The following is a 20,899-nucleotide window of genomic DNA, read 5'->3' as shown; positions in this document are numbered from 1 at the left end:
TACAGGTTCTGGGGAGTAGGATGTGGACATCTTTGGGGGGCCCTTAGTCTGCCTACCATACCAAGGTCAAGTAAAATAAATGTAAAAGAGAAAAGCTTGCTAAACATTTTATAATAGTGCCAATCTGCCTAGTTGTGTGATTGCCATCATGCAAATAGAACCGCTGATCTGCCTTTTCATTTGCAAATTCCTATGGGGATTTCAGAATGTGCTGCCCTTCTGGAGCCCTTGCTATGCGAGAGCTGAAGGATACCCTGTGTGGGAGATTGAACTGGTCCTGGTATCTCCCTGGCACACAGAGGGAAAGCCATTTGTAGAGCTTGAGGAGAGGAAATGTCTATGGAGTAAATGCTAGTTTATGCTGTTAATTGTCAATAAATTCTTATGAATAGTTTACACAAAGCTATGGTGCCCGTGTCCCAAGTCTGCTCTTTGCCAAGAATCCAGAACCGGACTATGTTCCCTGACAAAATAAAAAGAGGGGCTGTTAAATTGGTTGAGGGATATGTAAGTTTAAAAAGGACAGTTGATTTCATCCAATCACAATAACATTACCAAAAAATCTAGAAAACAAAAAATCTTTGGGTTATTCACAGCAGTTTCCCATCATTTATCCACTTATACTTAACTTGGGATTCCTTTACACCCTTTCTGTCAAGTAACTCTCATATCCAAGGTGTATAATTTGAGATTGAGGTAGTCATCAATGCGAAGTAGTCTTTCTCCAGATGAGGCACAGACCAATTATGGTAGCAGAAAAAGTCCTCAATTGATAGCCCTCTAAACATGTGTACCTTACAAGACAGTGGAGGATTTAAAGTATCTTTTTATTTTCTTTCTTTCTCATTAGAATATAAATTCCACGAGGCAAGAAATTAGTCTCTTTTATTCACCCATGTGTCTTCAGGGTCTAAATAAGCTCTGACATATGCTGAACGCTGCATAAAAATTTGTTGAAATTTTGAATTTGAGTTTTGAAATTTTTGAAAATTTGGAAGTTTGAGTTTAAACTCAAAATTTGTTTAAAAAATGAGCAAAAGAATGAAACAAACTCTACTATTTATTATCATTACTTTATCTCATAAACAAAAAGATCTTTGAGCTACCAGTAGAGTTTTTGGACATATAGAAGAAAGCAAAGCAGAAAATTATAAAACGACACGGATGAAGAAGTTCAAGAAAAGTTAAAACAAATTAAAAATGGCAAATTGTAGTGAAACTGTCAACCTTCGATAGGCTGCTAATTTGTGTAAACTAGTAGCATCCTCAGAGACATTTGTACCCCAGTCCCAGAGAATACTGGGCCTACTGAAGTTCATTCATCACTCATGTTCTTTCATTCCTAATGGAAAGTCCAAAACCCCAGTGGGTATACTGTGGCTCCTGGAAAGAGTAGAGACAAAAGACGTATTTGAGGAACGTGCTTTTCTTTCCTATGTCCTTGCATTCTACCCCCTCAGTTTCCATCTAAGTCAGTCATAGTTTCTGAGGGTCCCAGGTCCTGTGGATGGCCCACCTCAGTGCAGTCTTTACTTCACTATTTCTTAAGTTGTGGATGATGGTGTTCAACATGGGAGTCACCACCTTGTAGGACAGTGACAGCAGCTTCTTGCTCACAGGAGAGGTGCTGGACTGGGGTCTGAAGTATGTGAGGATGGCAGTGCTGTAGAAGAGGGAGACAACCAGGAAGTGGGAGGAACAGGTGGAGAAACCTTTGCACTTCCCCTTGGCTGAGGGCATCCTGAAGATAGTGGAGAGGATGCAGACATAGGACCCCAGGATCAACAAGAAAGGGAAGAAGATGAATAGGACAGAGGCTGTCAGAGCCTCCAGTTCAAACAGAGAGGTATATTAGCACAGCCCAGTGCAATGACAGGGAGGTTGTCACAGAAAAAATGGTTCACCTTGTTGGGGCCACAAAAAGGGAAGCTAAAAATCCATGTGGTTTGCACAGTAGCCACTGGAAATCCTGAGAACTAGGAGGCAGTTGCCAGCTGGGCACAGGCCCTGTGACCCATGATGACTGGGTAGTGCAAAGGGTCACAGATGGCCACATAGCGGTCATACCTCATTGTGGCCAGGAGGCAGCACTCAGCAGCTCCAAAGAAGAAGAAGAAGTACATCTGGGTAGCACAGCCAAGGAAGGAGATGGTTGTGTCTTGGATGATCAGCGTCCCCAGCACCTTGGACAGAAAAACCAAGTTGAAACCTATCTCCAGGAAAGACAAGTTCCTGAGGAAGAAATACATAGGACTTTGGAGGGCAGAGTCCTCTGTAGTGACCAGGATTATGAGGACATTCTCCATTAGGGTAACCAGGTAAATGATCAGAAAAAGGAGAAACAACAGAGCTTGTAGCTCAGAGGACAGGGCTGAGAAGCCCATAAGAACAAACTCATTGACAATTGTCCAGTTTCCCCATATTATTCTTCTGCCCAGGATTTCACTGGGCATCCACGCTCCAGGAAGGTGGAAGTCCCCGTATGTTATTTAGGCCTCTATTACACCCTTAGAAAGGGAAACTCCTGTGGTCTCATTCTTCAACCTCTTGTTATAGCTGTTGAAGGTCAAACAGCTGTACTTTCCAAAATGTAAAAAACAAGTCTGACTAAGGGATTCACAATTTTTTTTGAAGAATACTAACTTTTTTTCAGACTGAACTCAGGCACACCGTATATATCTATAATGTCTCAACTTTTCTTTGCTTGACAGAGGATGTTCAAAGTCACAGCTTCACTTTTGTCCTCCTATTCTATCTCTCTTCAGCAGTCAGTGGTGCTAAAAAGAAGCCAGGCCAACCATTTCTGAAGGGAGGGGTCTTAATGCACAGAAAAGTGGTGAGGTGAGCCAGGGCACGTTTTCTGCAAAACAAAAGGGTGGGAAGGAGGAAGTCAAGGAAAGTGAACCAACAACTACCAGTGATCCCTGGGGAGGAGACCTGAATGTGTCCTAATCTGGAGCAGCTCATACTTGGGAAGAGTTCAGCATATTAGAGACATCTTCATTTCTAAACTCAAACAATTGCAGTTTAAGCAAGAAGATGCATAATATAGAAGTTGTGGTTTACCTTGATCACTGGGCTAAATATTCTCCATGTGGCTATATGTGATCAGACAAAGGGAACACAGACTCAAGATACTGTCAGACAATAGAGAGAATCCAGGTGTGTTCTGTATACACCCTTTCATTAGCTTCCACTGGTTGGCTTATGTCTTGTCTCTCAAGAAATATGAAACAAATTTTACATATAAATAAAGACCAACTCAAATATGCAAGCTTGACTAATACTATTAAATCCTGTGAAAAAGAATCAGAAGGTTTCACCACTGCATCAACAACCAAGCTTCGAAATTGGAACTGTGAAAATTTTTCTGATGACTATAAACTTAAATGGAGGAATAAATCTAAATCATGTAATATGGTGACTGGCTTATAATACATGCTCAATTAATGCTAAACATTACAATTATTATGATATAAAGCTAAATCTACTTTCCAATATCTACTTCTTATCTAACCCCTTGCCCAAACTCACTGTAACCCTTTCTTTTCAATCTCTAAGGGAAAAAAATAATTTATTCAATAAATATTGATTATCTTTTGTGTGCCGGACACTGCTCTAGATACTGAAGATAATATGTTAGTAAATAAAACAAACAAAAATCTCTGCCTTTGTACAACTCACCTTCTAATACAGAAGACAGATTTACAACAAATTATGTAAATAGAATATATAGTATGCTAGACGGTGACAAGAATAGCAGAGAAGAATAAAGCAGTAGAGAAGATAGGATTTAGGGTGTGGGGAGTGTCAAAGAAGGTTGCACTGAGATGGTTTTTAAGTAAAATCCTGAACAGGTGCAAGACATGAAGTCAAGGTGGTGAAGGAAAGAGGAAGGTAAAGAGTAAAAATAGTGAGATTTATTTAAAAATTTTTGCTGATTCCTATTCATTTTAGAAACCTCAAGCTGGCCATCACTTCTTTTATGAAAACTTTTTTGATACCTTATTTATTTTTATAGTAAGAATGAACATTTATTGAGCACCAACTAAGTACCAGACAGTACTGTGAGCGTTTTGCAAGTGTTATGGTTGTCTCACAACTACCGGAAGATGTAGGGACTATTATTAGCTTCACTTTACAGCCAAGGAATCTGAGGCACAGAGAAGTGGAGTAATTTTCCCAAAGTTAGGCGGCCAGCAAATGGCATCAGGATATGCATCCTGGTCAGTCTGACTCCAAGCCATGTATTTGCCTTTCAGGTGGCACTTTCACCCACTCCCTAAGAATGGGAATGAATCTGAGCTCACAGGTGAGACTAAGGTGGAGCGTTTGGCATAGGATGGAAGCAAAGTTGAAAAAAGTAAGACAATTTCTAGAAGGACAGAGCATTTCTAGGTATTAGCACCACTGGAGACCTGAAATACCACTTTTACGGTCCTTATCTTAGAATAATCATGAATACATGTCTTCATCTCATATTCTAGGTGGTATACTCCTTGAGAGCAGAGATTGTGTTAATCAACTTTTTATCCCAACGCCTTGCAAGGTAGCTGCCCAGTAAATTGTTATTGAATGAAGAAGATATGGAAAATAATCAGGGAAATATCTATATAGGTAGAGTGTAGGCACAGTGAGCCACATTCATAAGGAATTCAGACACAGAAGACTACATACATCAACAATACAGCCTTAGATTGAAAGAGTGATAAGAGTCATAAATTACGCTCATCATCTTCTTCCTCCCTAACCTCCCTGCATTTATCTACCTCATTTCAGGAAATGATACCACCTGGCTGTGTAACCCAGGAACTGGGATAAAAATCCTTTAATTCATCCCCCAAATTTGATTATTTTTCTTCCTAAACACTGATTCAGTGTCACCTTCTCCATCCCTATCACCACGGCTTTTGGTTCTGGTTCTTATTTTCTTTGGCCTGGAATACTGTAGGAACCCAACTCCAACTCATTCTCTTCAAACCATCCTTCACTTGTATGTGATCTGACAGCAACTCGGATAGGGTTATTTACCTGCTCACTGTCTTTCAATCACTCCCTACTGTTCCTGGAATAAGTATAACCCTTGACAAGGTCTTTTTCTATGATTTCTGCTTATTTTTCCAGTTTGAAATCCCCTACAGAGCTGATGCTCTGATCACACCAAAATACTTTCTGTTCTGTGCACACATCGTGTTCTCTCACCCTTCCTTGCCTTGTGCTCTCTATCCTCGGAAACATCTTCCTGCAATTATGTATAACTTTTCTGCTCATCTCTCATCAGAAAAATCATTTTCTTTGTGAAGTTTCCTTGTCCTCGCTTGGCCAAATCAAGGGATTATTCTTTTACTCTCTTTTAACACTTTGTGTAAACTGCTATTAGAGCATTTTTATAATTGTGATTGTGTGCATCTATTTATGTTACATAATTATTAACATCATGAGTACAAATGTATTCATTCATCATTGTATCTTTTGCACACAGCAGAGTGCTTAACTCTAGGTGTTTAGTAATTAATGTAGCCTAAGGTTTAACTTTTTTCAAAGCAGTTTGATGATACTATTGGATCTGTAGTTGAGCCAACAGTCATATAAGATGAGTGTGTGTGTGTGTGTGTGTTTATAGGTTTTATCTTCCAAGGTATATTTATTTTGTTTAATTTTTTTGCTATGTGCTGAAAAGACATTTTTAAAGCTTTACTCCATTATAATAGCTTTGCATCACTCAGTGTGCCATAAATGTCCAATTCCCTCAAATATTTAATCAAAATATTTCTTAGGACAGAGCCAAATCTTAGGGGCACATCACTTAAGCTATATTCCCAAATGGTTTGACACCAATTTTTAAACTCTACTCTTTGGGCAAATAGCAAAGCTATCTCCTTTTTTTCTATCAGTGACTTTAAATCATTTCAGACATGTGTTGGGTATAAATAAACACAGTTATATGTACTGTTATCTGGAACATATCTCTTTAACATAGTAACAAAGGTCTCGTGAAAGAGTTCATCAAATGCCTTAGTGAAACGCAGATAAACCATATTAATACTCATACTCATTCTTTAACCCAAAATCTAATGTCAACTTCCTAACAAAACCTTTTCTGACCATTCCTATCCCCAACTGGATATAATTAATTACTCTCTACCTTGTGTTCCTCCAGGATTTTAAAATACTCTTATAGCAAAGATCAATAAAACTAAAAGCTGGTTATTTGAGAAGATAAACAAAATTGATAAACCATTAGCCAGACTCATCAAGAAAAAAAGAGAGAAGAGCCAAATCAATACAATTAGAAAAGAAACAGGAGAAGTACCAACTAACACTGCAGAAATACAAAGGATCATGAGAGATTACTACAAGCAGCTATGTACCAATAAAATGGACAACCTGGAAGAAATGGACAAATTCTTAGAAATGCACAATATTCTGAGACTGAACCAGGAAGAAATAGAAAATATGAACACCAATCACAAGCACTGAAATTGAAACTGATTAAAAATCTTCCAGCAAACAAAGGCCAAGGACCAGATGGCTTCACAGGCGAATTCTATCAAACATTTAGAGAAGAGCTAACACTTATCCTTCTCAAACTCTTCCAAAATATAGCAGAGGGAGGAACACTCTTAAAACTCATACTATAAGGCCACCATCACTCTGATACCAAAGATGTCACAAAGAAAGAAAACTACAGGCCAATATCACTGATGAACATAGATGCAAAAATCCTCAACAAAATACTAGCAAACAGAATCCAACAGCACATTAAAAGGATCATACACTATGATCAAGTGGGGTTTATCCCAGGAATGCAAGGATTCTTCAATTTATGCAAATCAATCAACATGATACACCATATTAACAAATTGAAGGAGAAAAACCATATGATCATCTCAATAGATGCAGAGAAAGCTTCCGACAAAATTCAACACGCATTTATGATAAAAACCCTGCAGAAAGTAGGCATAGAGGGAACTTTCCTCAACATAATAAAGGCCATATATGACAAACTCACAGGCAACATTCTCCTCAATGGTGAAAAACTGAAACCATTTCCACTAAGATCAGGAAGAAGACAAGGTTGCCCACTCTCACCACTATTATTCAACATAGTTTTGGAAGTTTTAGCCACAGCAATCAGAGAAGAAAAAGAAATAAAAGGAATCCAATTCAAACAAGAAGAAGTAAAGCTGTCACTGTTTGCAGATGACATGATACGATACATAGAGAATCCTAAAGATGCTACCAGAAAACTACTAGAGCTAATCACTGAATTTGGTAAAGTAGCAGGATACAAAATTAATGCATAGAAATCTCTTGCATTCGTATACAATAATGATGAAAAATCTGCAAGTGAAATTAAGAAAACACTCCCATTTACCATTGCAGCAAAAAGAATAAAACATCCAGGAATAAACCTACCTAAGGAGACAAAAGACCTGTATGCAGAAAATTATAAGACACTGATGAAAGAAATTAAAGATGATACAAATAGATGGAGAGATATACCATGTTCTTGGATTGGAAGAATCAACATTGTGAAAATGACTCTACTACCCAAAGCGATCTACAGATTCAATGCAATCCCTATCAAACTACCACTGACATTTTTCACAGAACTAGAACCAAAAATTTCACAATTTGTATGGAAACACAAAAGACCCCAAATAGCCAAAGCAATCTTGAGAACAAAAAATGGAGCTGGAGGAATCAGGCTCCCTGACTTCAGACTATACTACAAAGCTACAGTAATCAAGACAGTATGGTAGGGCCTCCCTGGTGGCGCAAGTGGTTGAGAGTCCGCCTGCCGATGCAGGGGATACGGGTTCGTGCCCCGGTCTGGGAGGATCCCATATGCCGCGGAGCGGCTGGGCCCGTGAGCCATGGCCGCTGAGCCTGCGCGTCCGGAGCCTGCGCGTCCGGAGCCTGTGCTCCGCAACGGGGGAGGCCACAACAGTGAGAGGCCCGCATACCGCAAAAAAAAAAAAAAAAAAAAAAAAAAAAGACAGTATGGTACTGTCACAAAAACAGAAAGATAGATCAATGGAACAGGATAGAAAGCCCAGAGATAAACCCACACACGTATGGTCACCTTATCTTTGATAAAGGAGGCAGGAATGTACAGTGGAGAAAGGACAGTCTCTTCAATAAGTGGTGCTGGGAAAACTGGATAGGGACAGGTAAAAGTATGAGATTAGATCACTCCCTAACACCATACACAAAAATAAGCTCAAAATGGATTAAAGACCTAAATGTAAGGCCAGACACTATCAAACTCTTAGAAGAAAATATAGGCAGAACACTCTATGACATAAATCACAGCAAGATCCTTTTTGACCCACCTCCTAGAGAAATGGAAATAAAGACAAAAATAAACACATGGGACCTAATGAAACTTCAAAGCTTTTGCACAGCAAAGGAAACCATAAACAAGACCAAAAGACAACCCTCAGAATGGGAGAAAATATTTGCAAATGAAGCAACTGACAAAGGATTAATCTCTAAAATTTATAAGCAGCTCATGCAGCTCAATAACAAAAAAACAAACAACCCAATCCAAAAATAGGCAGAAGACCTAAATAGACATTTCTCCACAGAAGATATACAGACTGCCAACAAACACATGAAAGGATGCTCAACATCTTTAATCATTAGAGAAATGCAAATCAAAACTACAATGAGGGGCCTCCCTGGTGGCGCAAGTGGTTGAGAGTCCGCCTGCCGATGCAGGGGATACGGGTTCATGCCCCGGTCTGGGAGGATCCCATATGCCACGGAGCGGCTGGGCCCGTGAGCCATGGCCGCTGAGCCTGCGCGTCCGGAGCCTGCGCGTCCGGAGCCTGTGCTCCGCAACGGGGGAGGCCACAACAGTGAGAGGCCCGCATACCGCAAAAAAAAAAAAAAAAAAAAACTACAATGAGATATCATCTCACACCAGTCAGAATGGCCATCATCAAAAAATCTAGAAACAATAAATGCTGGAGAGGGTGTGGAGAAAAGGGAACCCTCTTGCACTGTTGGTGGGAATGTAAATTGATACAGCCACTATGGAGAACAGTATGGAGGTTCCTTAAAAAACTACAAATAGAACTACCATATGACCCAGCAATCCCACTACTGGGCATATACCCTGAGAAAACCATAATTCAAAAAGAGTCATGTACCAAAATGTTCATAGCAGCCCTATTTACAATAGCCCGGAGATGGAAACAACCTAAGTGTCCATCATCGGATGAATGGATAAAGAAGATGTGGCACATATATACAATGGAATATTACTCAGCCATAAAAAGAAACAAAATTGAGCTACTTGTAATGAGGTGGATGGACCTAGAGTCTGTCATACAAAGTGAAGTAAGTCAGAAAGAGAAAGACAAATACTGTATGCTGACACATATATATGGAATTTAAGAAAAGAAATGTCATGAAGAACATAGGGGTAAGACAGGAATAAAGACACAGACCTACTAGAGAATGGACTTGAGGATATGGGCAGGGGGAAGGGTAAGCTGTGACAAAGCGAAAGAGAGGCATGGACATATATACTCTACCAAACGTAAGGTAGATAGCTAGTGGGAAGCAGCCGCATAGCACAGGGAGATCAGCTCGGTGCTTTGTGACCGCCTGGAGGGGTGGGATAGGGAGGGTGGGAGGGAGACGCAAAAGGGAGGCGATATGGGAACATATGTATATGTATCACTGATTAAATTTGTTATAAAGCAGAAATTAACACACCATTGTTAAGAAATTATACTCCAGTAAAGATGTAAAAAAAAAGATTAGAAATAAAATATAATTTTTTTCTTAAAAAAAAAAAGAAATATGAGTATAGGCCTTGACACCTTTTCAATCCTAAACCGTCATCAGCTTTTACCTGATCTTCTGCCATTCCTATACTAGTCTCTCTTTACATTCTTGCCACTTAACAATAATTTATCTACCCAGTAGACATAGTTATCTTTTTTTAAAAATTGCCCCTTGCTTAATATGCTTCAATGGTGGTCCACTGCATTTAGATTAATATCTAAAATCTATCACATGGTCAAAAAGAAGTTCTGAATGGTCTGACCTCTTCTTACCTGTACAGTCAATTTTTACCTCTCTTGTCCTTATTCACATTGTTTTTCCTGGTTTCAGTGTCAGGGTAATACTGACCTCACATGAGTTGGGAAGTATTCCCTCCTCATATATTTTGTAAACGGTTGTGAAGGATTGGTATTGATTCTTTTTTAAATGTTTGGTAGAATTCACCAGTGAAGCCATCTAGTCCTGGACTTTTGTTTTTGGAGGTTTTTGATTACTGATTCAATCTCCTAGCTGGTAATTGGTCTGTTCAGAGTTTCTATAGCTTCATGAATCTGTCTTGGTAGACTGTATGTTTCTGGAAATTTATCCATTTCTTCTTCCACCCATTTGTCCAATTTGTTGGCATATGAGTGCTTGTAGTAATCCATTATGAGCCTTTGTATTTCTGTAGTATCAGTTGTAACATCTCCCCTTTCATTTCTGATTTTGAATCCTCTTTTTTTTTCTTGGGGAGTCTAGCTAAAGATTTGCCAATTTAGTGTTTCTTTTCAAGAAACAAGCTCTTAGTTTCTTTGATCTTTTGTATTATCTTTTTGTCTCTATTTCACTTATTTCCACTCTGATCTTTGTTATTTTCCTCCTTCTACTAACTTTGTGCTTCATTTGTTCTTCTTTTTCTAGTTCCTTGAGGTTCAAAGTTAGGTTGTTTATTTGAGACCCTTCTTGTCTCTTATTATAGCCATTTATTGCTATGAACTTCCCATTTGGAACTTCTTTTGCTGCATTCTATAAGTTTTTTTATGTGTATTTCCATTTCCATTTGTCTCAAGGTATTTCTTAAAATTTTTTCTTTATATTTCTTTTCTGATCCATTGGTTGTTCAGTAGCATGGTGTTTAATCTCCATATATTTGTGAATTTTCCAGTTTTCTTCTTGTAATTGTTTTCTAGTTTCATACTACTGTGGTCAGAAAAGATGCTTGATATAATTTCAATATTCTTCTATTTATTAAAACTTGTTTTGTGCCCTAACATATGAAGTATCCTTGAGCATGTTCCATGTGCACTTGAGAAGAATGTGTATTTTGTTGTTTTTCGATGGAATGTTCTCTATGTGTGTGTTAAGTCTATCCAGTCTGTGATGTTATTTAAAGCCAATGTTCCCTTATTGATTTTCTATCTGAGTGATCTATCCATTGATGAAGTTGGGATATTAAGGTCCCCTACTATTATTGTATAGCTGTTTATTTCTCTCTTAAGGTCTTTTAATTTTTGCTTTATATATTTTGGTATTCCTAGCTGGGTGCATAAATATTTACAAATATTGTTGGATTGAGCCCTTTATCATTATGTGATGACCTTCTTTGTCTCTTATTACATTCATCTCTGGGGAGATTCCTATAATCCAAATGTTATTCTGCTTGATGTGCCCTTTAAGTTCCTTAAGCTATCTCCATTCTTTTTCATTCTCTTTTCTTTTTGCTGCTCTGACTGAATTTCACTAACCTATCTTAGAGTTCACTGATCCTTTCTTACATTTCATCTAGTCTGTTTTTGAGACCCTTTAGTATAATTTTCACTTCAGTTAACCAATTCTTCAGTTCTGTGAATTCTGTTTGCTACTTTTAAAATTCTCTCTTTGTTTAAATTCTCACTTTGTTCAGCCATTGTTCTCCTGAGCCCAGTGAGCATCCTTATGACTATTATTTTAAATTTTATCAGGTAAATAACTTATCTCCATTTCATAAGGTCTTTTTTTCTGAGGTTTTTATCTTGCTCTTCATTTGGAACATATCCCTCTTTTTCTTCATTTCCCTTGACTCTGTGTGGGGTTTTATACATTAGATAAAACAGCCACCTTGCTCAGTCTGAAGGAGTGGCATCATTTAGGAGATAAAACTTATTGTTCAATGCTGCTCTAGCTCTTGGCTGTCTCTCAAACCCTTGTGATTGTCCAAGCAACCTACTTTATTGTTAGTGGGCTCCCAGTAGTTGAGGGTATGCCAAGAGCCATCAGTGTCCCAAAGGGGAGAATCCCTATTAGCACCTAGATTCAGGTTAATTGGAAGTCAGGCCTGTAGGCAGCAACTTTTAAAGTATTCAAATATACATCTTTCAGGAGAAGACTGGGAGATGAACATTTCTATCTGCTCCCTCTGTGTTGAGTTTTGGAGTGATAACCAGTTCAGAACTGTTTTTTGTTTACTACCATCCCATTGAACCCATGAACACGAGTCTCACTGGCCACCAGAGTCAGGCTATCAAGGGATGTATCCTCTGGGTGGCAGTCACAAATGTTAGTGTACCAGATGTGTGTACCAATTTTCTCAGAGACACTGATGGCCTGCGGGAGGAGCAGAGGGAGAAGGCAAAGATGACACCTGCTAGATTCCCCAATCTCTGGAGAGGACTATAGTCAGCCCTTCAATATGTGTTTAATTAGAAGCCTATAACCGAAGCCACAGCTATGAAAATAAGCTTATTGTCCTCTTTCCCAGAAAGACAGGGGTGCATTTCAGTCTGCTGCCTCTGTACTGTGCCCCAGGGGGCAGTAGCCAGTTAAGAAATGTTTCTCCATTTTTTATAGTCCTAGGGACCCATGAACATAAGAACTACTGGCCAGCAGAGCCAGGCAATCCAGGGGCTTTCCCTGGGTGACAGCCATAGCACCTGGGGCAACAGACATGGGCAGAGACTCCTTTCTGGGAGATACTGGTGACCTGGAGTGTGGTGGATGGAGAGTGTGAAGATAGTGCCTGCCCTCCAAGGCCTCTGAAGAGGATCACCGTTGGCCCTTAGAAGTGTTTTTAATTAGAAGCCTGCCCTTCAGTTCAAAGCCTTAAGATAAGCTAATAGGCTTCTTCCACAGAAAGACTGGGTGCCTTAGTCTGTTGACTCTCTGCTGTGCCCTGAGGTGTAGCTGGTTAAGAACTGCTTCTTTGTTTGTTACAGTCCAATGGGACCCATGAACCTAAGCCCCACGGGCCACCAGGTGATCAAGGGGTGTCCCCCACGCATCAGTCACAAAAACCAGGGCACTAGACATGTGCACTCCTTTCTGCGAGATACTGGTGATCTGGAGTGCAGCAGAGGGAGAGCTCAAAGATAGATCCTACTGTCTGAGGTCTCTGAAGACGATTACAGTGGACCTTTAGATGTGTGTTTAATAGGAAGCCTGCCCCTCAGGCTGCGCCTATGAAGATAAGCTAACAGGCTTCTTTTACAGAAAGACTGGGCACATTAGTCTATGCCTTTCTGCTGTGCCTTGGGAGGTAGCCAGTTAAGAACTCCTTCTCTGTTTACTGCAGAACTATGGGACCTTAGAGCATAAGCCTTGCTGGCCACCAGAACCAGGTGACCAAGAGGTGTCCTCTGGGTGACAACCCTCAAAAATCAGGGTACCAGACAAGTACATAAGCTCCTTCTCAAGAGATACCTGTGAGCTGGAGTGAGGCAGAGGGAGAGTGCAAAGATGGCACCCGCTGGCCTCCGTCTTTGGAGAGAGATGTGTGTTAAATTACATGCTTACCCCTCAGGCTGATGTTTCAAGACAAGCAAATAGGCCTACTTCACAGAAAGCCTGAGCACTTTTCAGCTGCCTCAGTGCCTCTGAGCTCTTTTCAGGGCCCTTTTTCTGGGCCTTGGGGCTGTGGGGTGGGTGAGGCTGCATGGGCCTTTTAAGAACTGTTTCTTAGATTGCTATAGCCTTGTGGATCTCATGGACACAAGCCCTGTTGGCTTTTGAAGCTACATGTTTTGGGGGCTTGTCTCTCAGGTGCAGGTCTTAAAATGGGATGGCTGGTATGGAGTTAAAACCCTTCACTCCTCAGGGAGAAACTTGGGGTTGTGAGGTCCCTCCCAACTGTGGTCACAGTGCTCAGGGTGGGGTTTATGGCAAGATTTTGTCTCAGCTGCTCCTAGCTTTCCTTCTTCCTTCCTTTCTTTCTTCCTCCCTCCCTTCCTTCCTTTTCTTTCTTTCTTTCTTCCTTGCTTTCTTGCTCTAATCTACAGTAACAATCTCTATCTCTTAACAGGAATATTTAGTCTAGTTCTGTTAAATATTTATTCTCAATATTGGAAATATTTTAATCTACAAGTATTTTTGTCATGATAGGCGTCATAAAGTAATACTATTCATTTATCAATAACCCACAAAGTAAATTTTGTAGACATAAAGATCACTATATAATGATTCCCTAATTACATTCAAGTAATTGCTTATTATTGTGAAAATTTTTCAGTATAAAAATCAACTTCTGTTAAAATAGATTAAACTTACAAATTTTGATATAGTTGGGTGTGTGTCTGCCAATTTTTTTCTTCTCTTTTGTTATTTCACCTATGGCTATAAATTACTTGTTTCTTTGTTTATGTGTTTGCTCTAGGGTTTACCATATGCATCCTTAACATGTAGCAATCTACCCTGAAGAAACCTAACTGTTCATGTATAATGTAACATTTTATAAAAGTGAACTTCCATTTACCTCTTTCTTTTGTCATACATACATTTTGTCATACATTTTACTCACACATTTTCTATGAATTACACAACACATTGTTATTATTTTCGCTATAAAAGTTGATTGCCCATTTTTACTGATTCCACCAAGCACAACTAAAAAACCCTGGATATTATATATAAAACAAACATAAGACTCTGAAAGGTAGAAAAAAGAAGGCGAGGGGCTTCCCTGGTGGCGCAGTGGTTGAGAGTCTGCCTGCCGATGCAGGGGACACAGGTTCGTGCCCCGGTCCGGGAAGATCCCACATGCTGCAGAGTGGCTGGGCCCGTGAGCCATGGCCGCTGAGCCTGTGCTCCGCAATGGAAGAGGCCACAGCAGTGACAGGCCCGTGTACCGCCAAAAAAAAAAAAAAAAAAAGGCGAGTAGGTAGGAACATTGTGGACCAAGGAATGAAAAGGTAGTGGGTCCCCTGGGTTTGTTTTTGGCTTCATATATCCTAGGCCTGTTATTGGAGAAGTCAGAAATCTGAAAATCTAACATGTATGAACAAAAAAGCCCAAACCAAAATGTGCTCTCTCTAGCCAAATGACCCAGAAAGGGGGCAACCTAGCAAGACAGAAATGTTTTAGATGATAACCACTCTACTTCATCCAAACACAATAGGAAAAACTGTGGTTAAATCCAGGGGAGCCTAGACTTCCACCCTCACCAGGCTGGGTGGGAGCCAGGAATTTCATCCCCACTGCCACCAGGTGTCAGTGGAGAGCCTAGACTTCCACACCCATTGAGCAGCAATAAGACGCCTCTTTAATGCTTACGTTGTGTCAGAAGATGCCTAGTGCAGAATCAGAACTCAGAATCAACAAAAAAGTCTAGAACTAACAGTGGGTTCAGAAAGATCACAGGATACAAAATAAACATATATAAAAATCAAGTGTAATTCTATGCAGTTGCAATTAACACATAGACACTGAAATTAATAACACAATATTTAGTTGGTGTACATCTAAAAATATATTTACAAGACTTGCGTGCTGAAAAATACACAATGCTGACGAAGGAAATGAATGAAGATTTAAATAAAAGGAGAAACATACTGTGTTCATGGACTGGAATGTTGAAGTAGTAATGATGTCAATTCTCCCCAAATTGATATACAAGTTTAATGCAGTTTATCTCAGAATCAGAGCAAGATTTTTTTTGCCACATGAAAACTTCTACATAAATGTTTATAGCAGCTTTATTCATAATAGCATAAACTGGAGACAACCCAGATGTTCAACTGGCGCATGTTTAAACAAACTAAGTACATCCAGCATGTAGCATTACTCAGCAATACAAAAAAAAAAAAAAGAACTATTGATACACACAACAAACTGAATGAATCTTCAGAGAATCATGCTAAGAAAAAAAGCCCATTTCAAGTGATTATATAATGTATGAATCCATTTATAGAACATTTCTGAAATGACAAATTATAGAAATGGAGAACAGATAGTAGTTAACAGGGCCTAAGGAAAGGATATGGGCAGGAGAGAAATGGGTCTGCCTATAAAAGGGCAAAATGAGGACTCTTGTGATGAAGATATTCTATATCTGGCCTATTACCATGTGAATACCATGTCTGTGATAATGTACTATAGTTTCATAACATGTTACTATGTGGGAAACTGGGCAAAGGGTACATGGAATCTTTCTGTAGTATTTCTTTTAACTATTGAATAGTTTTTAGTTTAGTACTCTTATTTTTCTTAAGTATAATCATATATGAAAATAATATTTTGCATCTACCTTTTAAATATTTATTATTCACTTTTTTCAGGTTGTATCTTATTGACAAAAAGTACCAAAGCAACATGAAATAATGGGGAAAAGAATATTTTTACCATCTTCTGTTTTAATAAGAACATATCTAGTATTTTTTCCCTTGGCATATGCATTTGGTTATAAATAGGTATGGATTCCATAAGCCCTTATCTGTGATTCAAAAATCCAAGCAGCTTTGGAAACAGCATTTTTTCCTAAGTTTGGGGTCTTAACACATTGGATGAAAAATCTGTTGTGAACTGATTATTTATAGTCTTTATTTATTCTACATTGTATAGTCATACATTTTGCTATAGAGATATTGATGTGTTTGATTATAGAATACTGCTTCAGAACTCTCTGGAGGTGATAGGAAACGTATGGTGTACGCAGCATATTACCTTTCTAAAACCTGAAAAATTCAAGTGCCCTGCTTTTTTTTGGATAAAGAAATTTAAACCTGTATTTTTTTAATCTTAAGGACATATCCCCTTTATCCTCATGAGTGTTTATCAAATGGATTTTTGAGATATATATATATATATATATATATATATATATATATATCAGTGTATATATTGAATGATTATAGCTTTTTAAATTTAGCCTATTGGTGTGGTCGGTTGGCTGATAATAATCACCAAAGGCAAACTGCCATCAACCTCTAAATCTAAATGAGGTTTGCAAACATTCCTCATTTAAACAATACTACCACATCAACCAAATCAATGCTAATTCAAACAGCTGCTGGGTTTGATCATTTTTCAACTAACAGCATAGTATGGCAATAATATTTATGCACATACATATTTTCCTTTGTTCAAAATAGGGTTTATGGGACTTCCCTTGTGGTCCAGCGGTTAAGACTCAGCGCTCCCAGTGCAGGGGGCCCAGGTTCAATCCCTGGTCAGGGAACTAGATCTCGCATGCTGCAACTAAAGATCCTACATGTGGCAACGAAGATCCCACGTGCCACAACTAAGAGCCAGCGCAGGCAAACAAATAAATAAATAAAAACAACCACAAACAAACAAAATAGGGTTCACTACAATGTCTATGGTGCAGGATTTCACTCAAAATCAGGTTTTTATTTTAAGAGCATTTGTAGATATTTTATGTTCTGCCCCTCTTCACTGCTACATCATTTTCTTATGGTAACTTCCTCTTGACTATCTCAATATTTTTTTCTGTTCCTGGAGAACTGAGTTTTGTTCTTATCATGGGGTCAGTGAGGCTTATGGACAGCACACTAATCCAGACAATGAAAACTGCCCAATCACACTCATTGTGTTCCGATTATTCAAACTTTAGGAACAGCTTCCTCCCAGTTACTGATGAGAATCTCTTAAACTCAGAATCTCAAAGAACCTTCTCTTAATCTCCAGTGTTCCCACTGATAATTCCACTCCAGTTTCAACAGACTCAGATTCAACAAATATTTCTTGAGCACTAGTTAACATTTTTTGAGGAAAACTGTGTTCCAGGTGCTGTTCTAAGAAACTTCCATCCATATATTTATTTAATCTTCACAATTCTGTGAGATGGATATTAGAATTATTTCCATTTCACAGAGAAGAAAACAGAGGCACAGAGATGTTAAATAATTTTTTCAAGTCTCATAGTTGAACACAAGCAGCGTGATGGTGGAGCCCACATTATTTTAATTTTTTTTCCTTTTAAAAACTTTTAAAAATTTTATGCAATCTTTGGATATGTACTATTCTATTGTATATAAATACCACATCTTCTTTATCCATTATCTCTTGATGAACACTTAGGTTGCTTCAATATCTTGGCTATTTTAAATAATGCTGCTAGTGCATAATAGTGCATGTATCTTTTCAAATTAGTATTTTTGGTTTTGTTTCGGATACATACCCAGGAATGGAAATACTGGGTCATATGGTATTTCTATTTTCAGTTTTTTGAGAAACCTCCATACTGCTTTCCTCAGTGGCTACACCAATTTACATTCCCACCAACAGTGTACAAGTGTTCCCATTTCTCCACATCTTTGCCAACATGTGTATTTGCATTCTTTTTGGTGATAGCCATTCTGAAAGGTATGAGATGATATCTCACTGTGGTTTTGGCTTTCATTTCCCTGATGATGAACAATGTTGAGCATCTTTTCATGTGCCTGTTGGCCATCTACAATTTTTTCTTTGGAAAAGTGTCTATTCAGTTCTTCTGCCCCCCCCCTTTTTTTTTTTTTGCGGTACGCGGGCCTCTCACTGTTGCAGCCTCTCCCGTTGCGGAGCACAGGCTCTGGACGCGCAGGCCCAGCGGCCATGGCCCACGGGCCCGGCCGCTCCGTGGCATGCGGGATCCTCTCGGACCGGGACAAGAACCCGTGGCCCCTGCATCCGCAGGCGGACTCCCAACCACTGCACCACCAGGGAGGCCCTGCCCATTTTTTAATCGGGTTGTTTAAACATCCTGGAATAGATAGTTCAGAACAAAAACTTTTAGAAGATGTGCAGAAATGGGAGATGACTGGGGACAGTTGTCTCCCAACACAGGAAGCCAAGCCTGTGCTACACACACATGCACACACACTTGTGAAGCTATTATAATTTCAACATTCGTGTAAATGTTGTCTCTATTAATTTTCAGAGTAGTGTTTTTTCATTTTCAATTATATATTTGAGGGTTATTATAGAGCTTTTTCTTTTTAATTGTTTATTTTTGTCAATTAAATATGTACACAATTTTTTTAATGTTTTTTTTATTGGGGTATAGTTGTTTTACAATGTTGTGTTAGTTTCTACTGTAGAGTTCCCTGTGCTATACAGCAGGTTCTCATTTGTTATCTATTCTATACATATTAGTGTAATATTAGTGTGTATATGTCAATCCCAATCTCCCAATTCATCCCACCCCCGACTTTCCCCCATTTGGTGTCCACACGTTTGTTCTCTACATCTGTGTCTCTATTTCTGCCTTGCAAACCAGTTCATCTGTACCATTTTTCTAGATTCCATGTATGAGTTAATATATGATATTTTTCTCTTTCTGACAACTTCATTCTGTATGACAGTCTCGGTCCATCCGTGTGTCTACAAATGACCCAATTTCGTTCCTTTTTATGGTTGAGTAATATTCCATTGTATATATGTACCACATCGTCTTTATCCACTCGTCTGTTGATGGACATTTAAGTTGCTTCCATGACCTGGCTATTGTAAATAGTGTTGCAATGAATATTGGGGTGCATGTGTCTTTTTGAATTATGGTTTTCTCAGGGTATATGCCCAGTAGTGGGATTGCTGGGTCATATGGAATTCTATTTTTAGATTTTTAAGGAACCTCCATACTGTTCTCCATAGTGGCTGTATCAATTTACATTCGGCGGAGCCCACATTATTAACCTCTACTTACACTGCTTACTAGGGACTGAGATTGTGCCAAACCTTTTCACAAATTTTGTTTTATTTAATCCTCAAAACATCTGTAGTATATGTTATTATCATTTTATGGAAAATAAACTGATATATAACAAAATCCTTGATTAAACAGAATATCAATTACAAACGTGGAACTAAACCCCAGAAACTTTCAATTCAGTGCTTCTTCTATTACATCATGTAATTAAAGGGATGTTACCCACATGGGTTCAGGAGATAAAGGGAGAAACTGGGTAGCACTGCTGAGACCCTATCATGTTCCAAGCACTGTATACATATCATTTCATTTATTCCTCTCAATAACTTTGTGAGGTATATTATTCCCATTTTACAGGTTAGGAATCTAAGGCTCAAAAACTTAAGTAAATTGCTTAAGATTACATAATTGAGCCAGAATATAACCCCAGATTGTCCTGGCCTAAAGTCAAAGGCTTTCTTTTAAGCATGAATGTGGCAGGATGGAAAGAAGGAAGAAGGCGGCAAGGGAAGAAGCTACGAGGTAGTAGGGGTATTGTGACACCCTCTGCTTCATGTAACTTTTCTGATAAACTTTTATTTCCTACTTCCCAAACACACCTTTTCCTGTCTTCTTCCCCAGTCTTTTTTTTTTTTCTTGTATCTCTACTGGTCTCTTGGGCTCTGGATTTAGAGTCATTCTAAAACATCAGAAAGGGCCTCCCTGGTGGCGCAGTGGTTGAGAGTCCGCCTGCCGATGCAGGGGATATGGGTTCGTGCCCCGGTCTGGGAGGATCCCATATGCCGCGGAGCGGCTGGGCCTGTGAGCCATGGCCGCTGGGCCTGCACATCCGGAGCCTGTGCTCCGCAACGGGAGAGGCCACAACAGTGAGAGGCCCGCATACCGCAAAAAGAAAAAAAAATAATAAAATAAAACATCAGAAGGAGGAGGGCAAAATGGGGACTACAGGAGGGAGGTACAAGATAAAAGAAACTTTCCTGGTGTGGCATTGTTCTCTGATCATGGAAGGAAGAGAAGGTGGAGTCTCTGCAGCATGTTTCTTTGTCTTGATGCTTCAACTTTCTTTCATATACACTCTCTAAGTCTTTTCCTCACCAACTGGTCATCTTGGGAGGATCCGGAGTCAAAGACATCTGAATAAAGTAAGTGGATTCTGTTATCTGCTTCATTCCTCTTCAACGGTCAAGTCTCCCATGTTTTCTTTCTGTCCAATACACCCATCTT

General features: G+C 39.1%; 1 protein-coding gene across 1 annotated transcript in view; it reads right to left on the bottom strand.

Annotated features, from left to right (window-relative positions):
- Window positions 1-1,476: 1,476 nt before the first annotated feature.
- The window catches only part of LOC132493598 (olfactory receptor 10A4-like), a 133,050-nt gene continuing 113,627 nt past the window's right edge, over window positions 1,477-20,899 (bottom strand). Inside the window, 2 exon segments of the mRNA XM_060104307.1 lie at window positions 1,477-1,848; window positions 1,851-2,183. Coding sequence (XP_059960290.1) covers window positions 1,477-1,848; window positions 1,851-2,183 — 705 coding nt within the window.

The sequence above is a fragment of the Mesoplodon densirostris genome, chromosome 7 (genome assembly GCF_025265405.1).
Source record: "Mesoplodon densirostris isolate mMesDen1 chromosome 7, mMesDen1 primary haplotype, whole genome shotgun sequence".
NCBI classification, from domain to species: Eukaryota; Metazoa; Chordata; class Mammalia; order Artiodactyla; family Ziphiidae; genus Mesoplodon; species Mesoplodon densirostris.
Note: the sequence above shows the minus strand (reverse complement) of the source record. Positions and strands in the feature narration are given on the sequence as shown.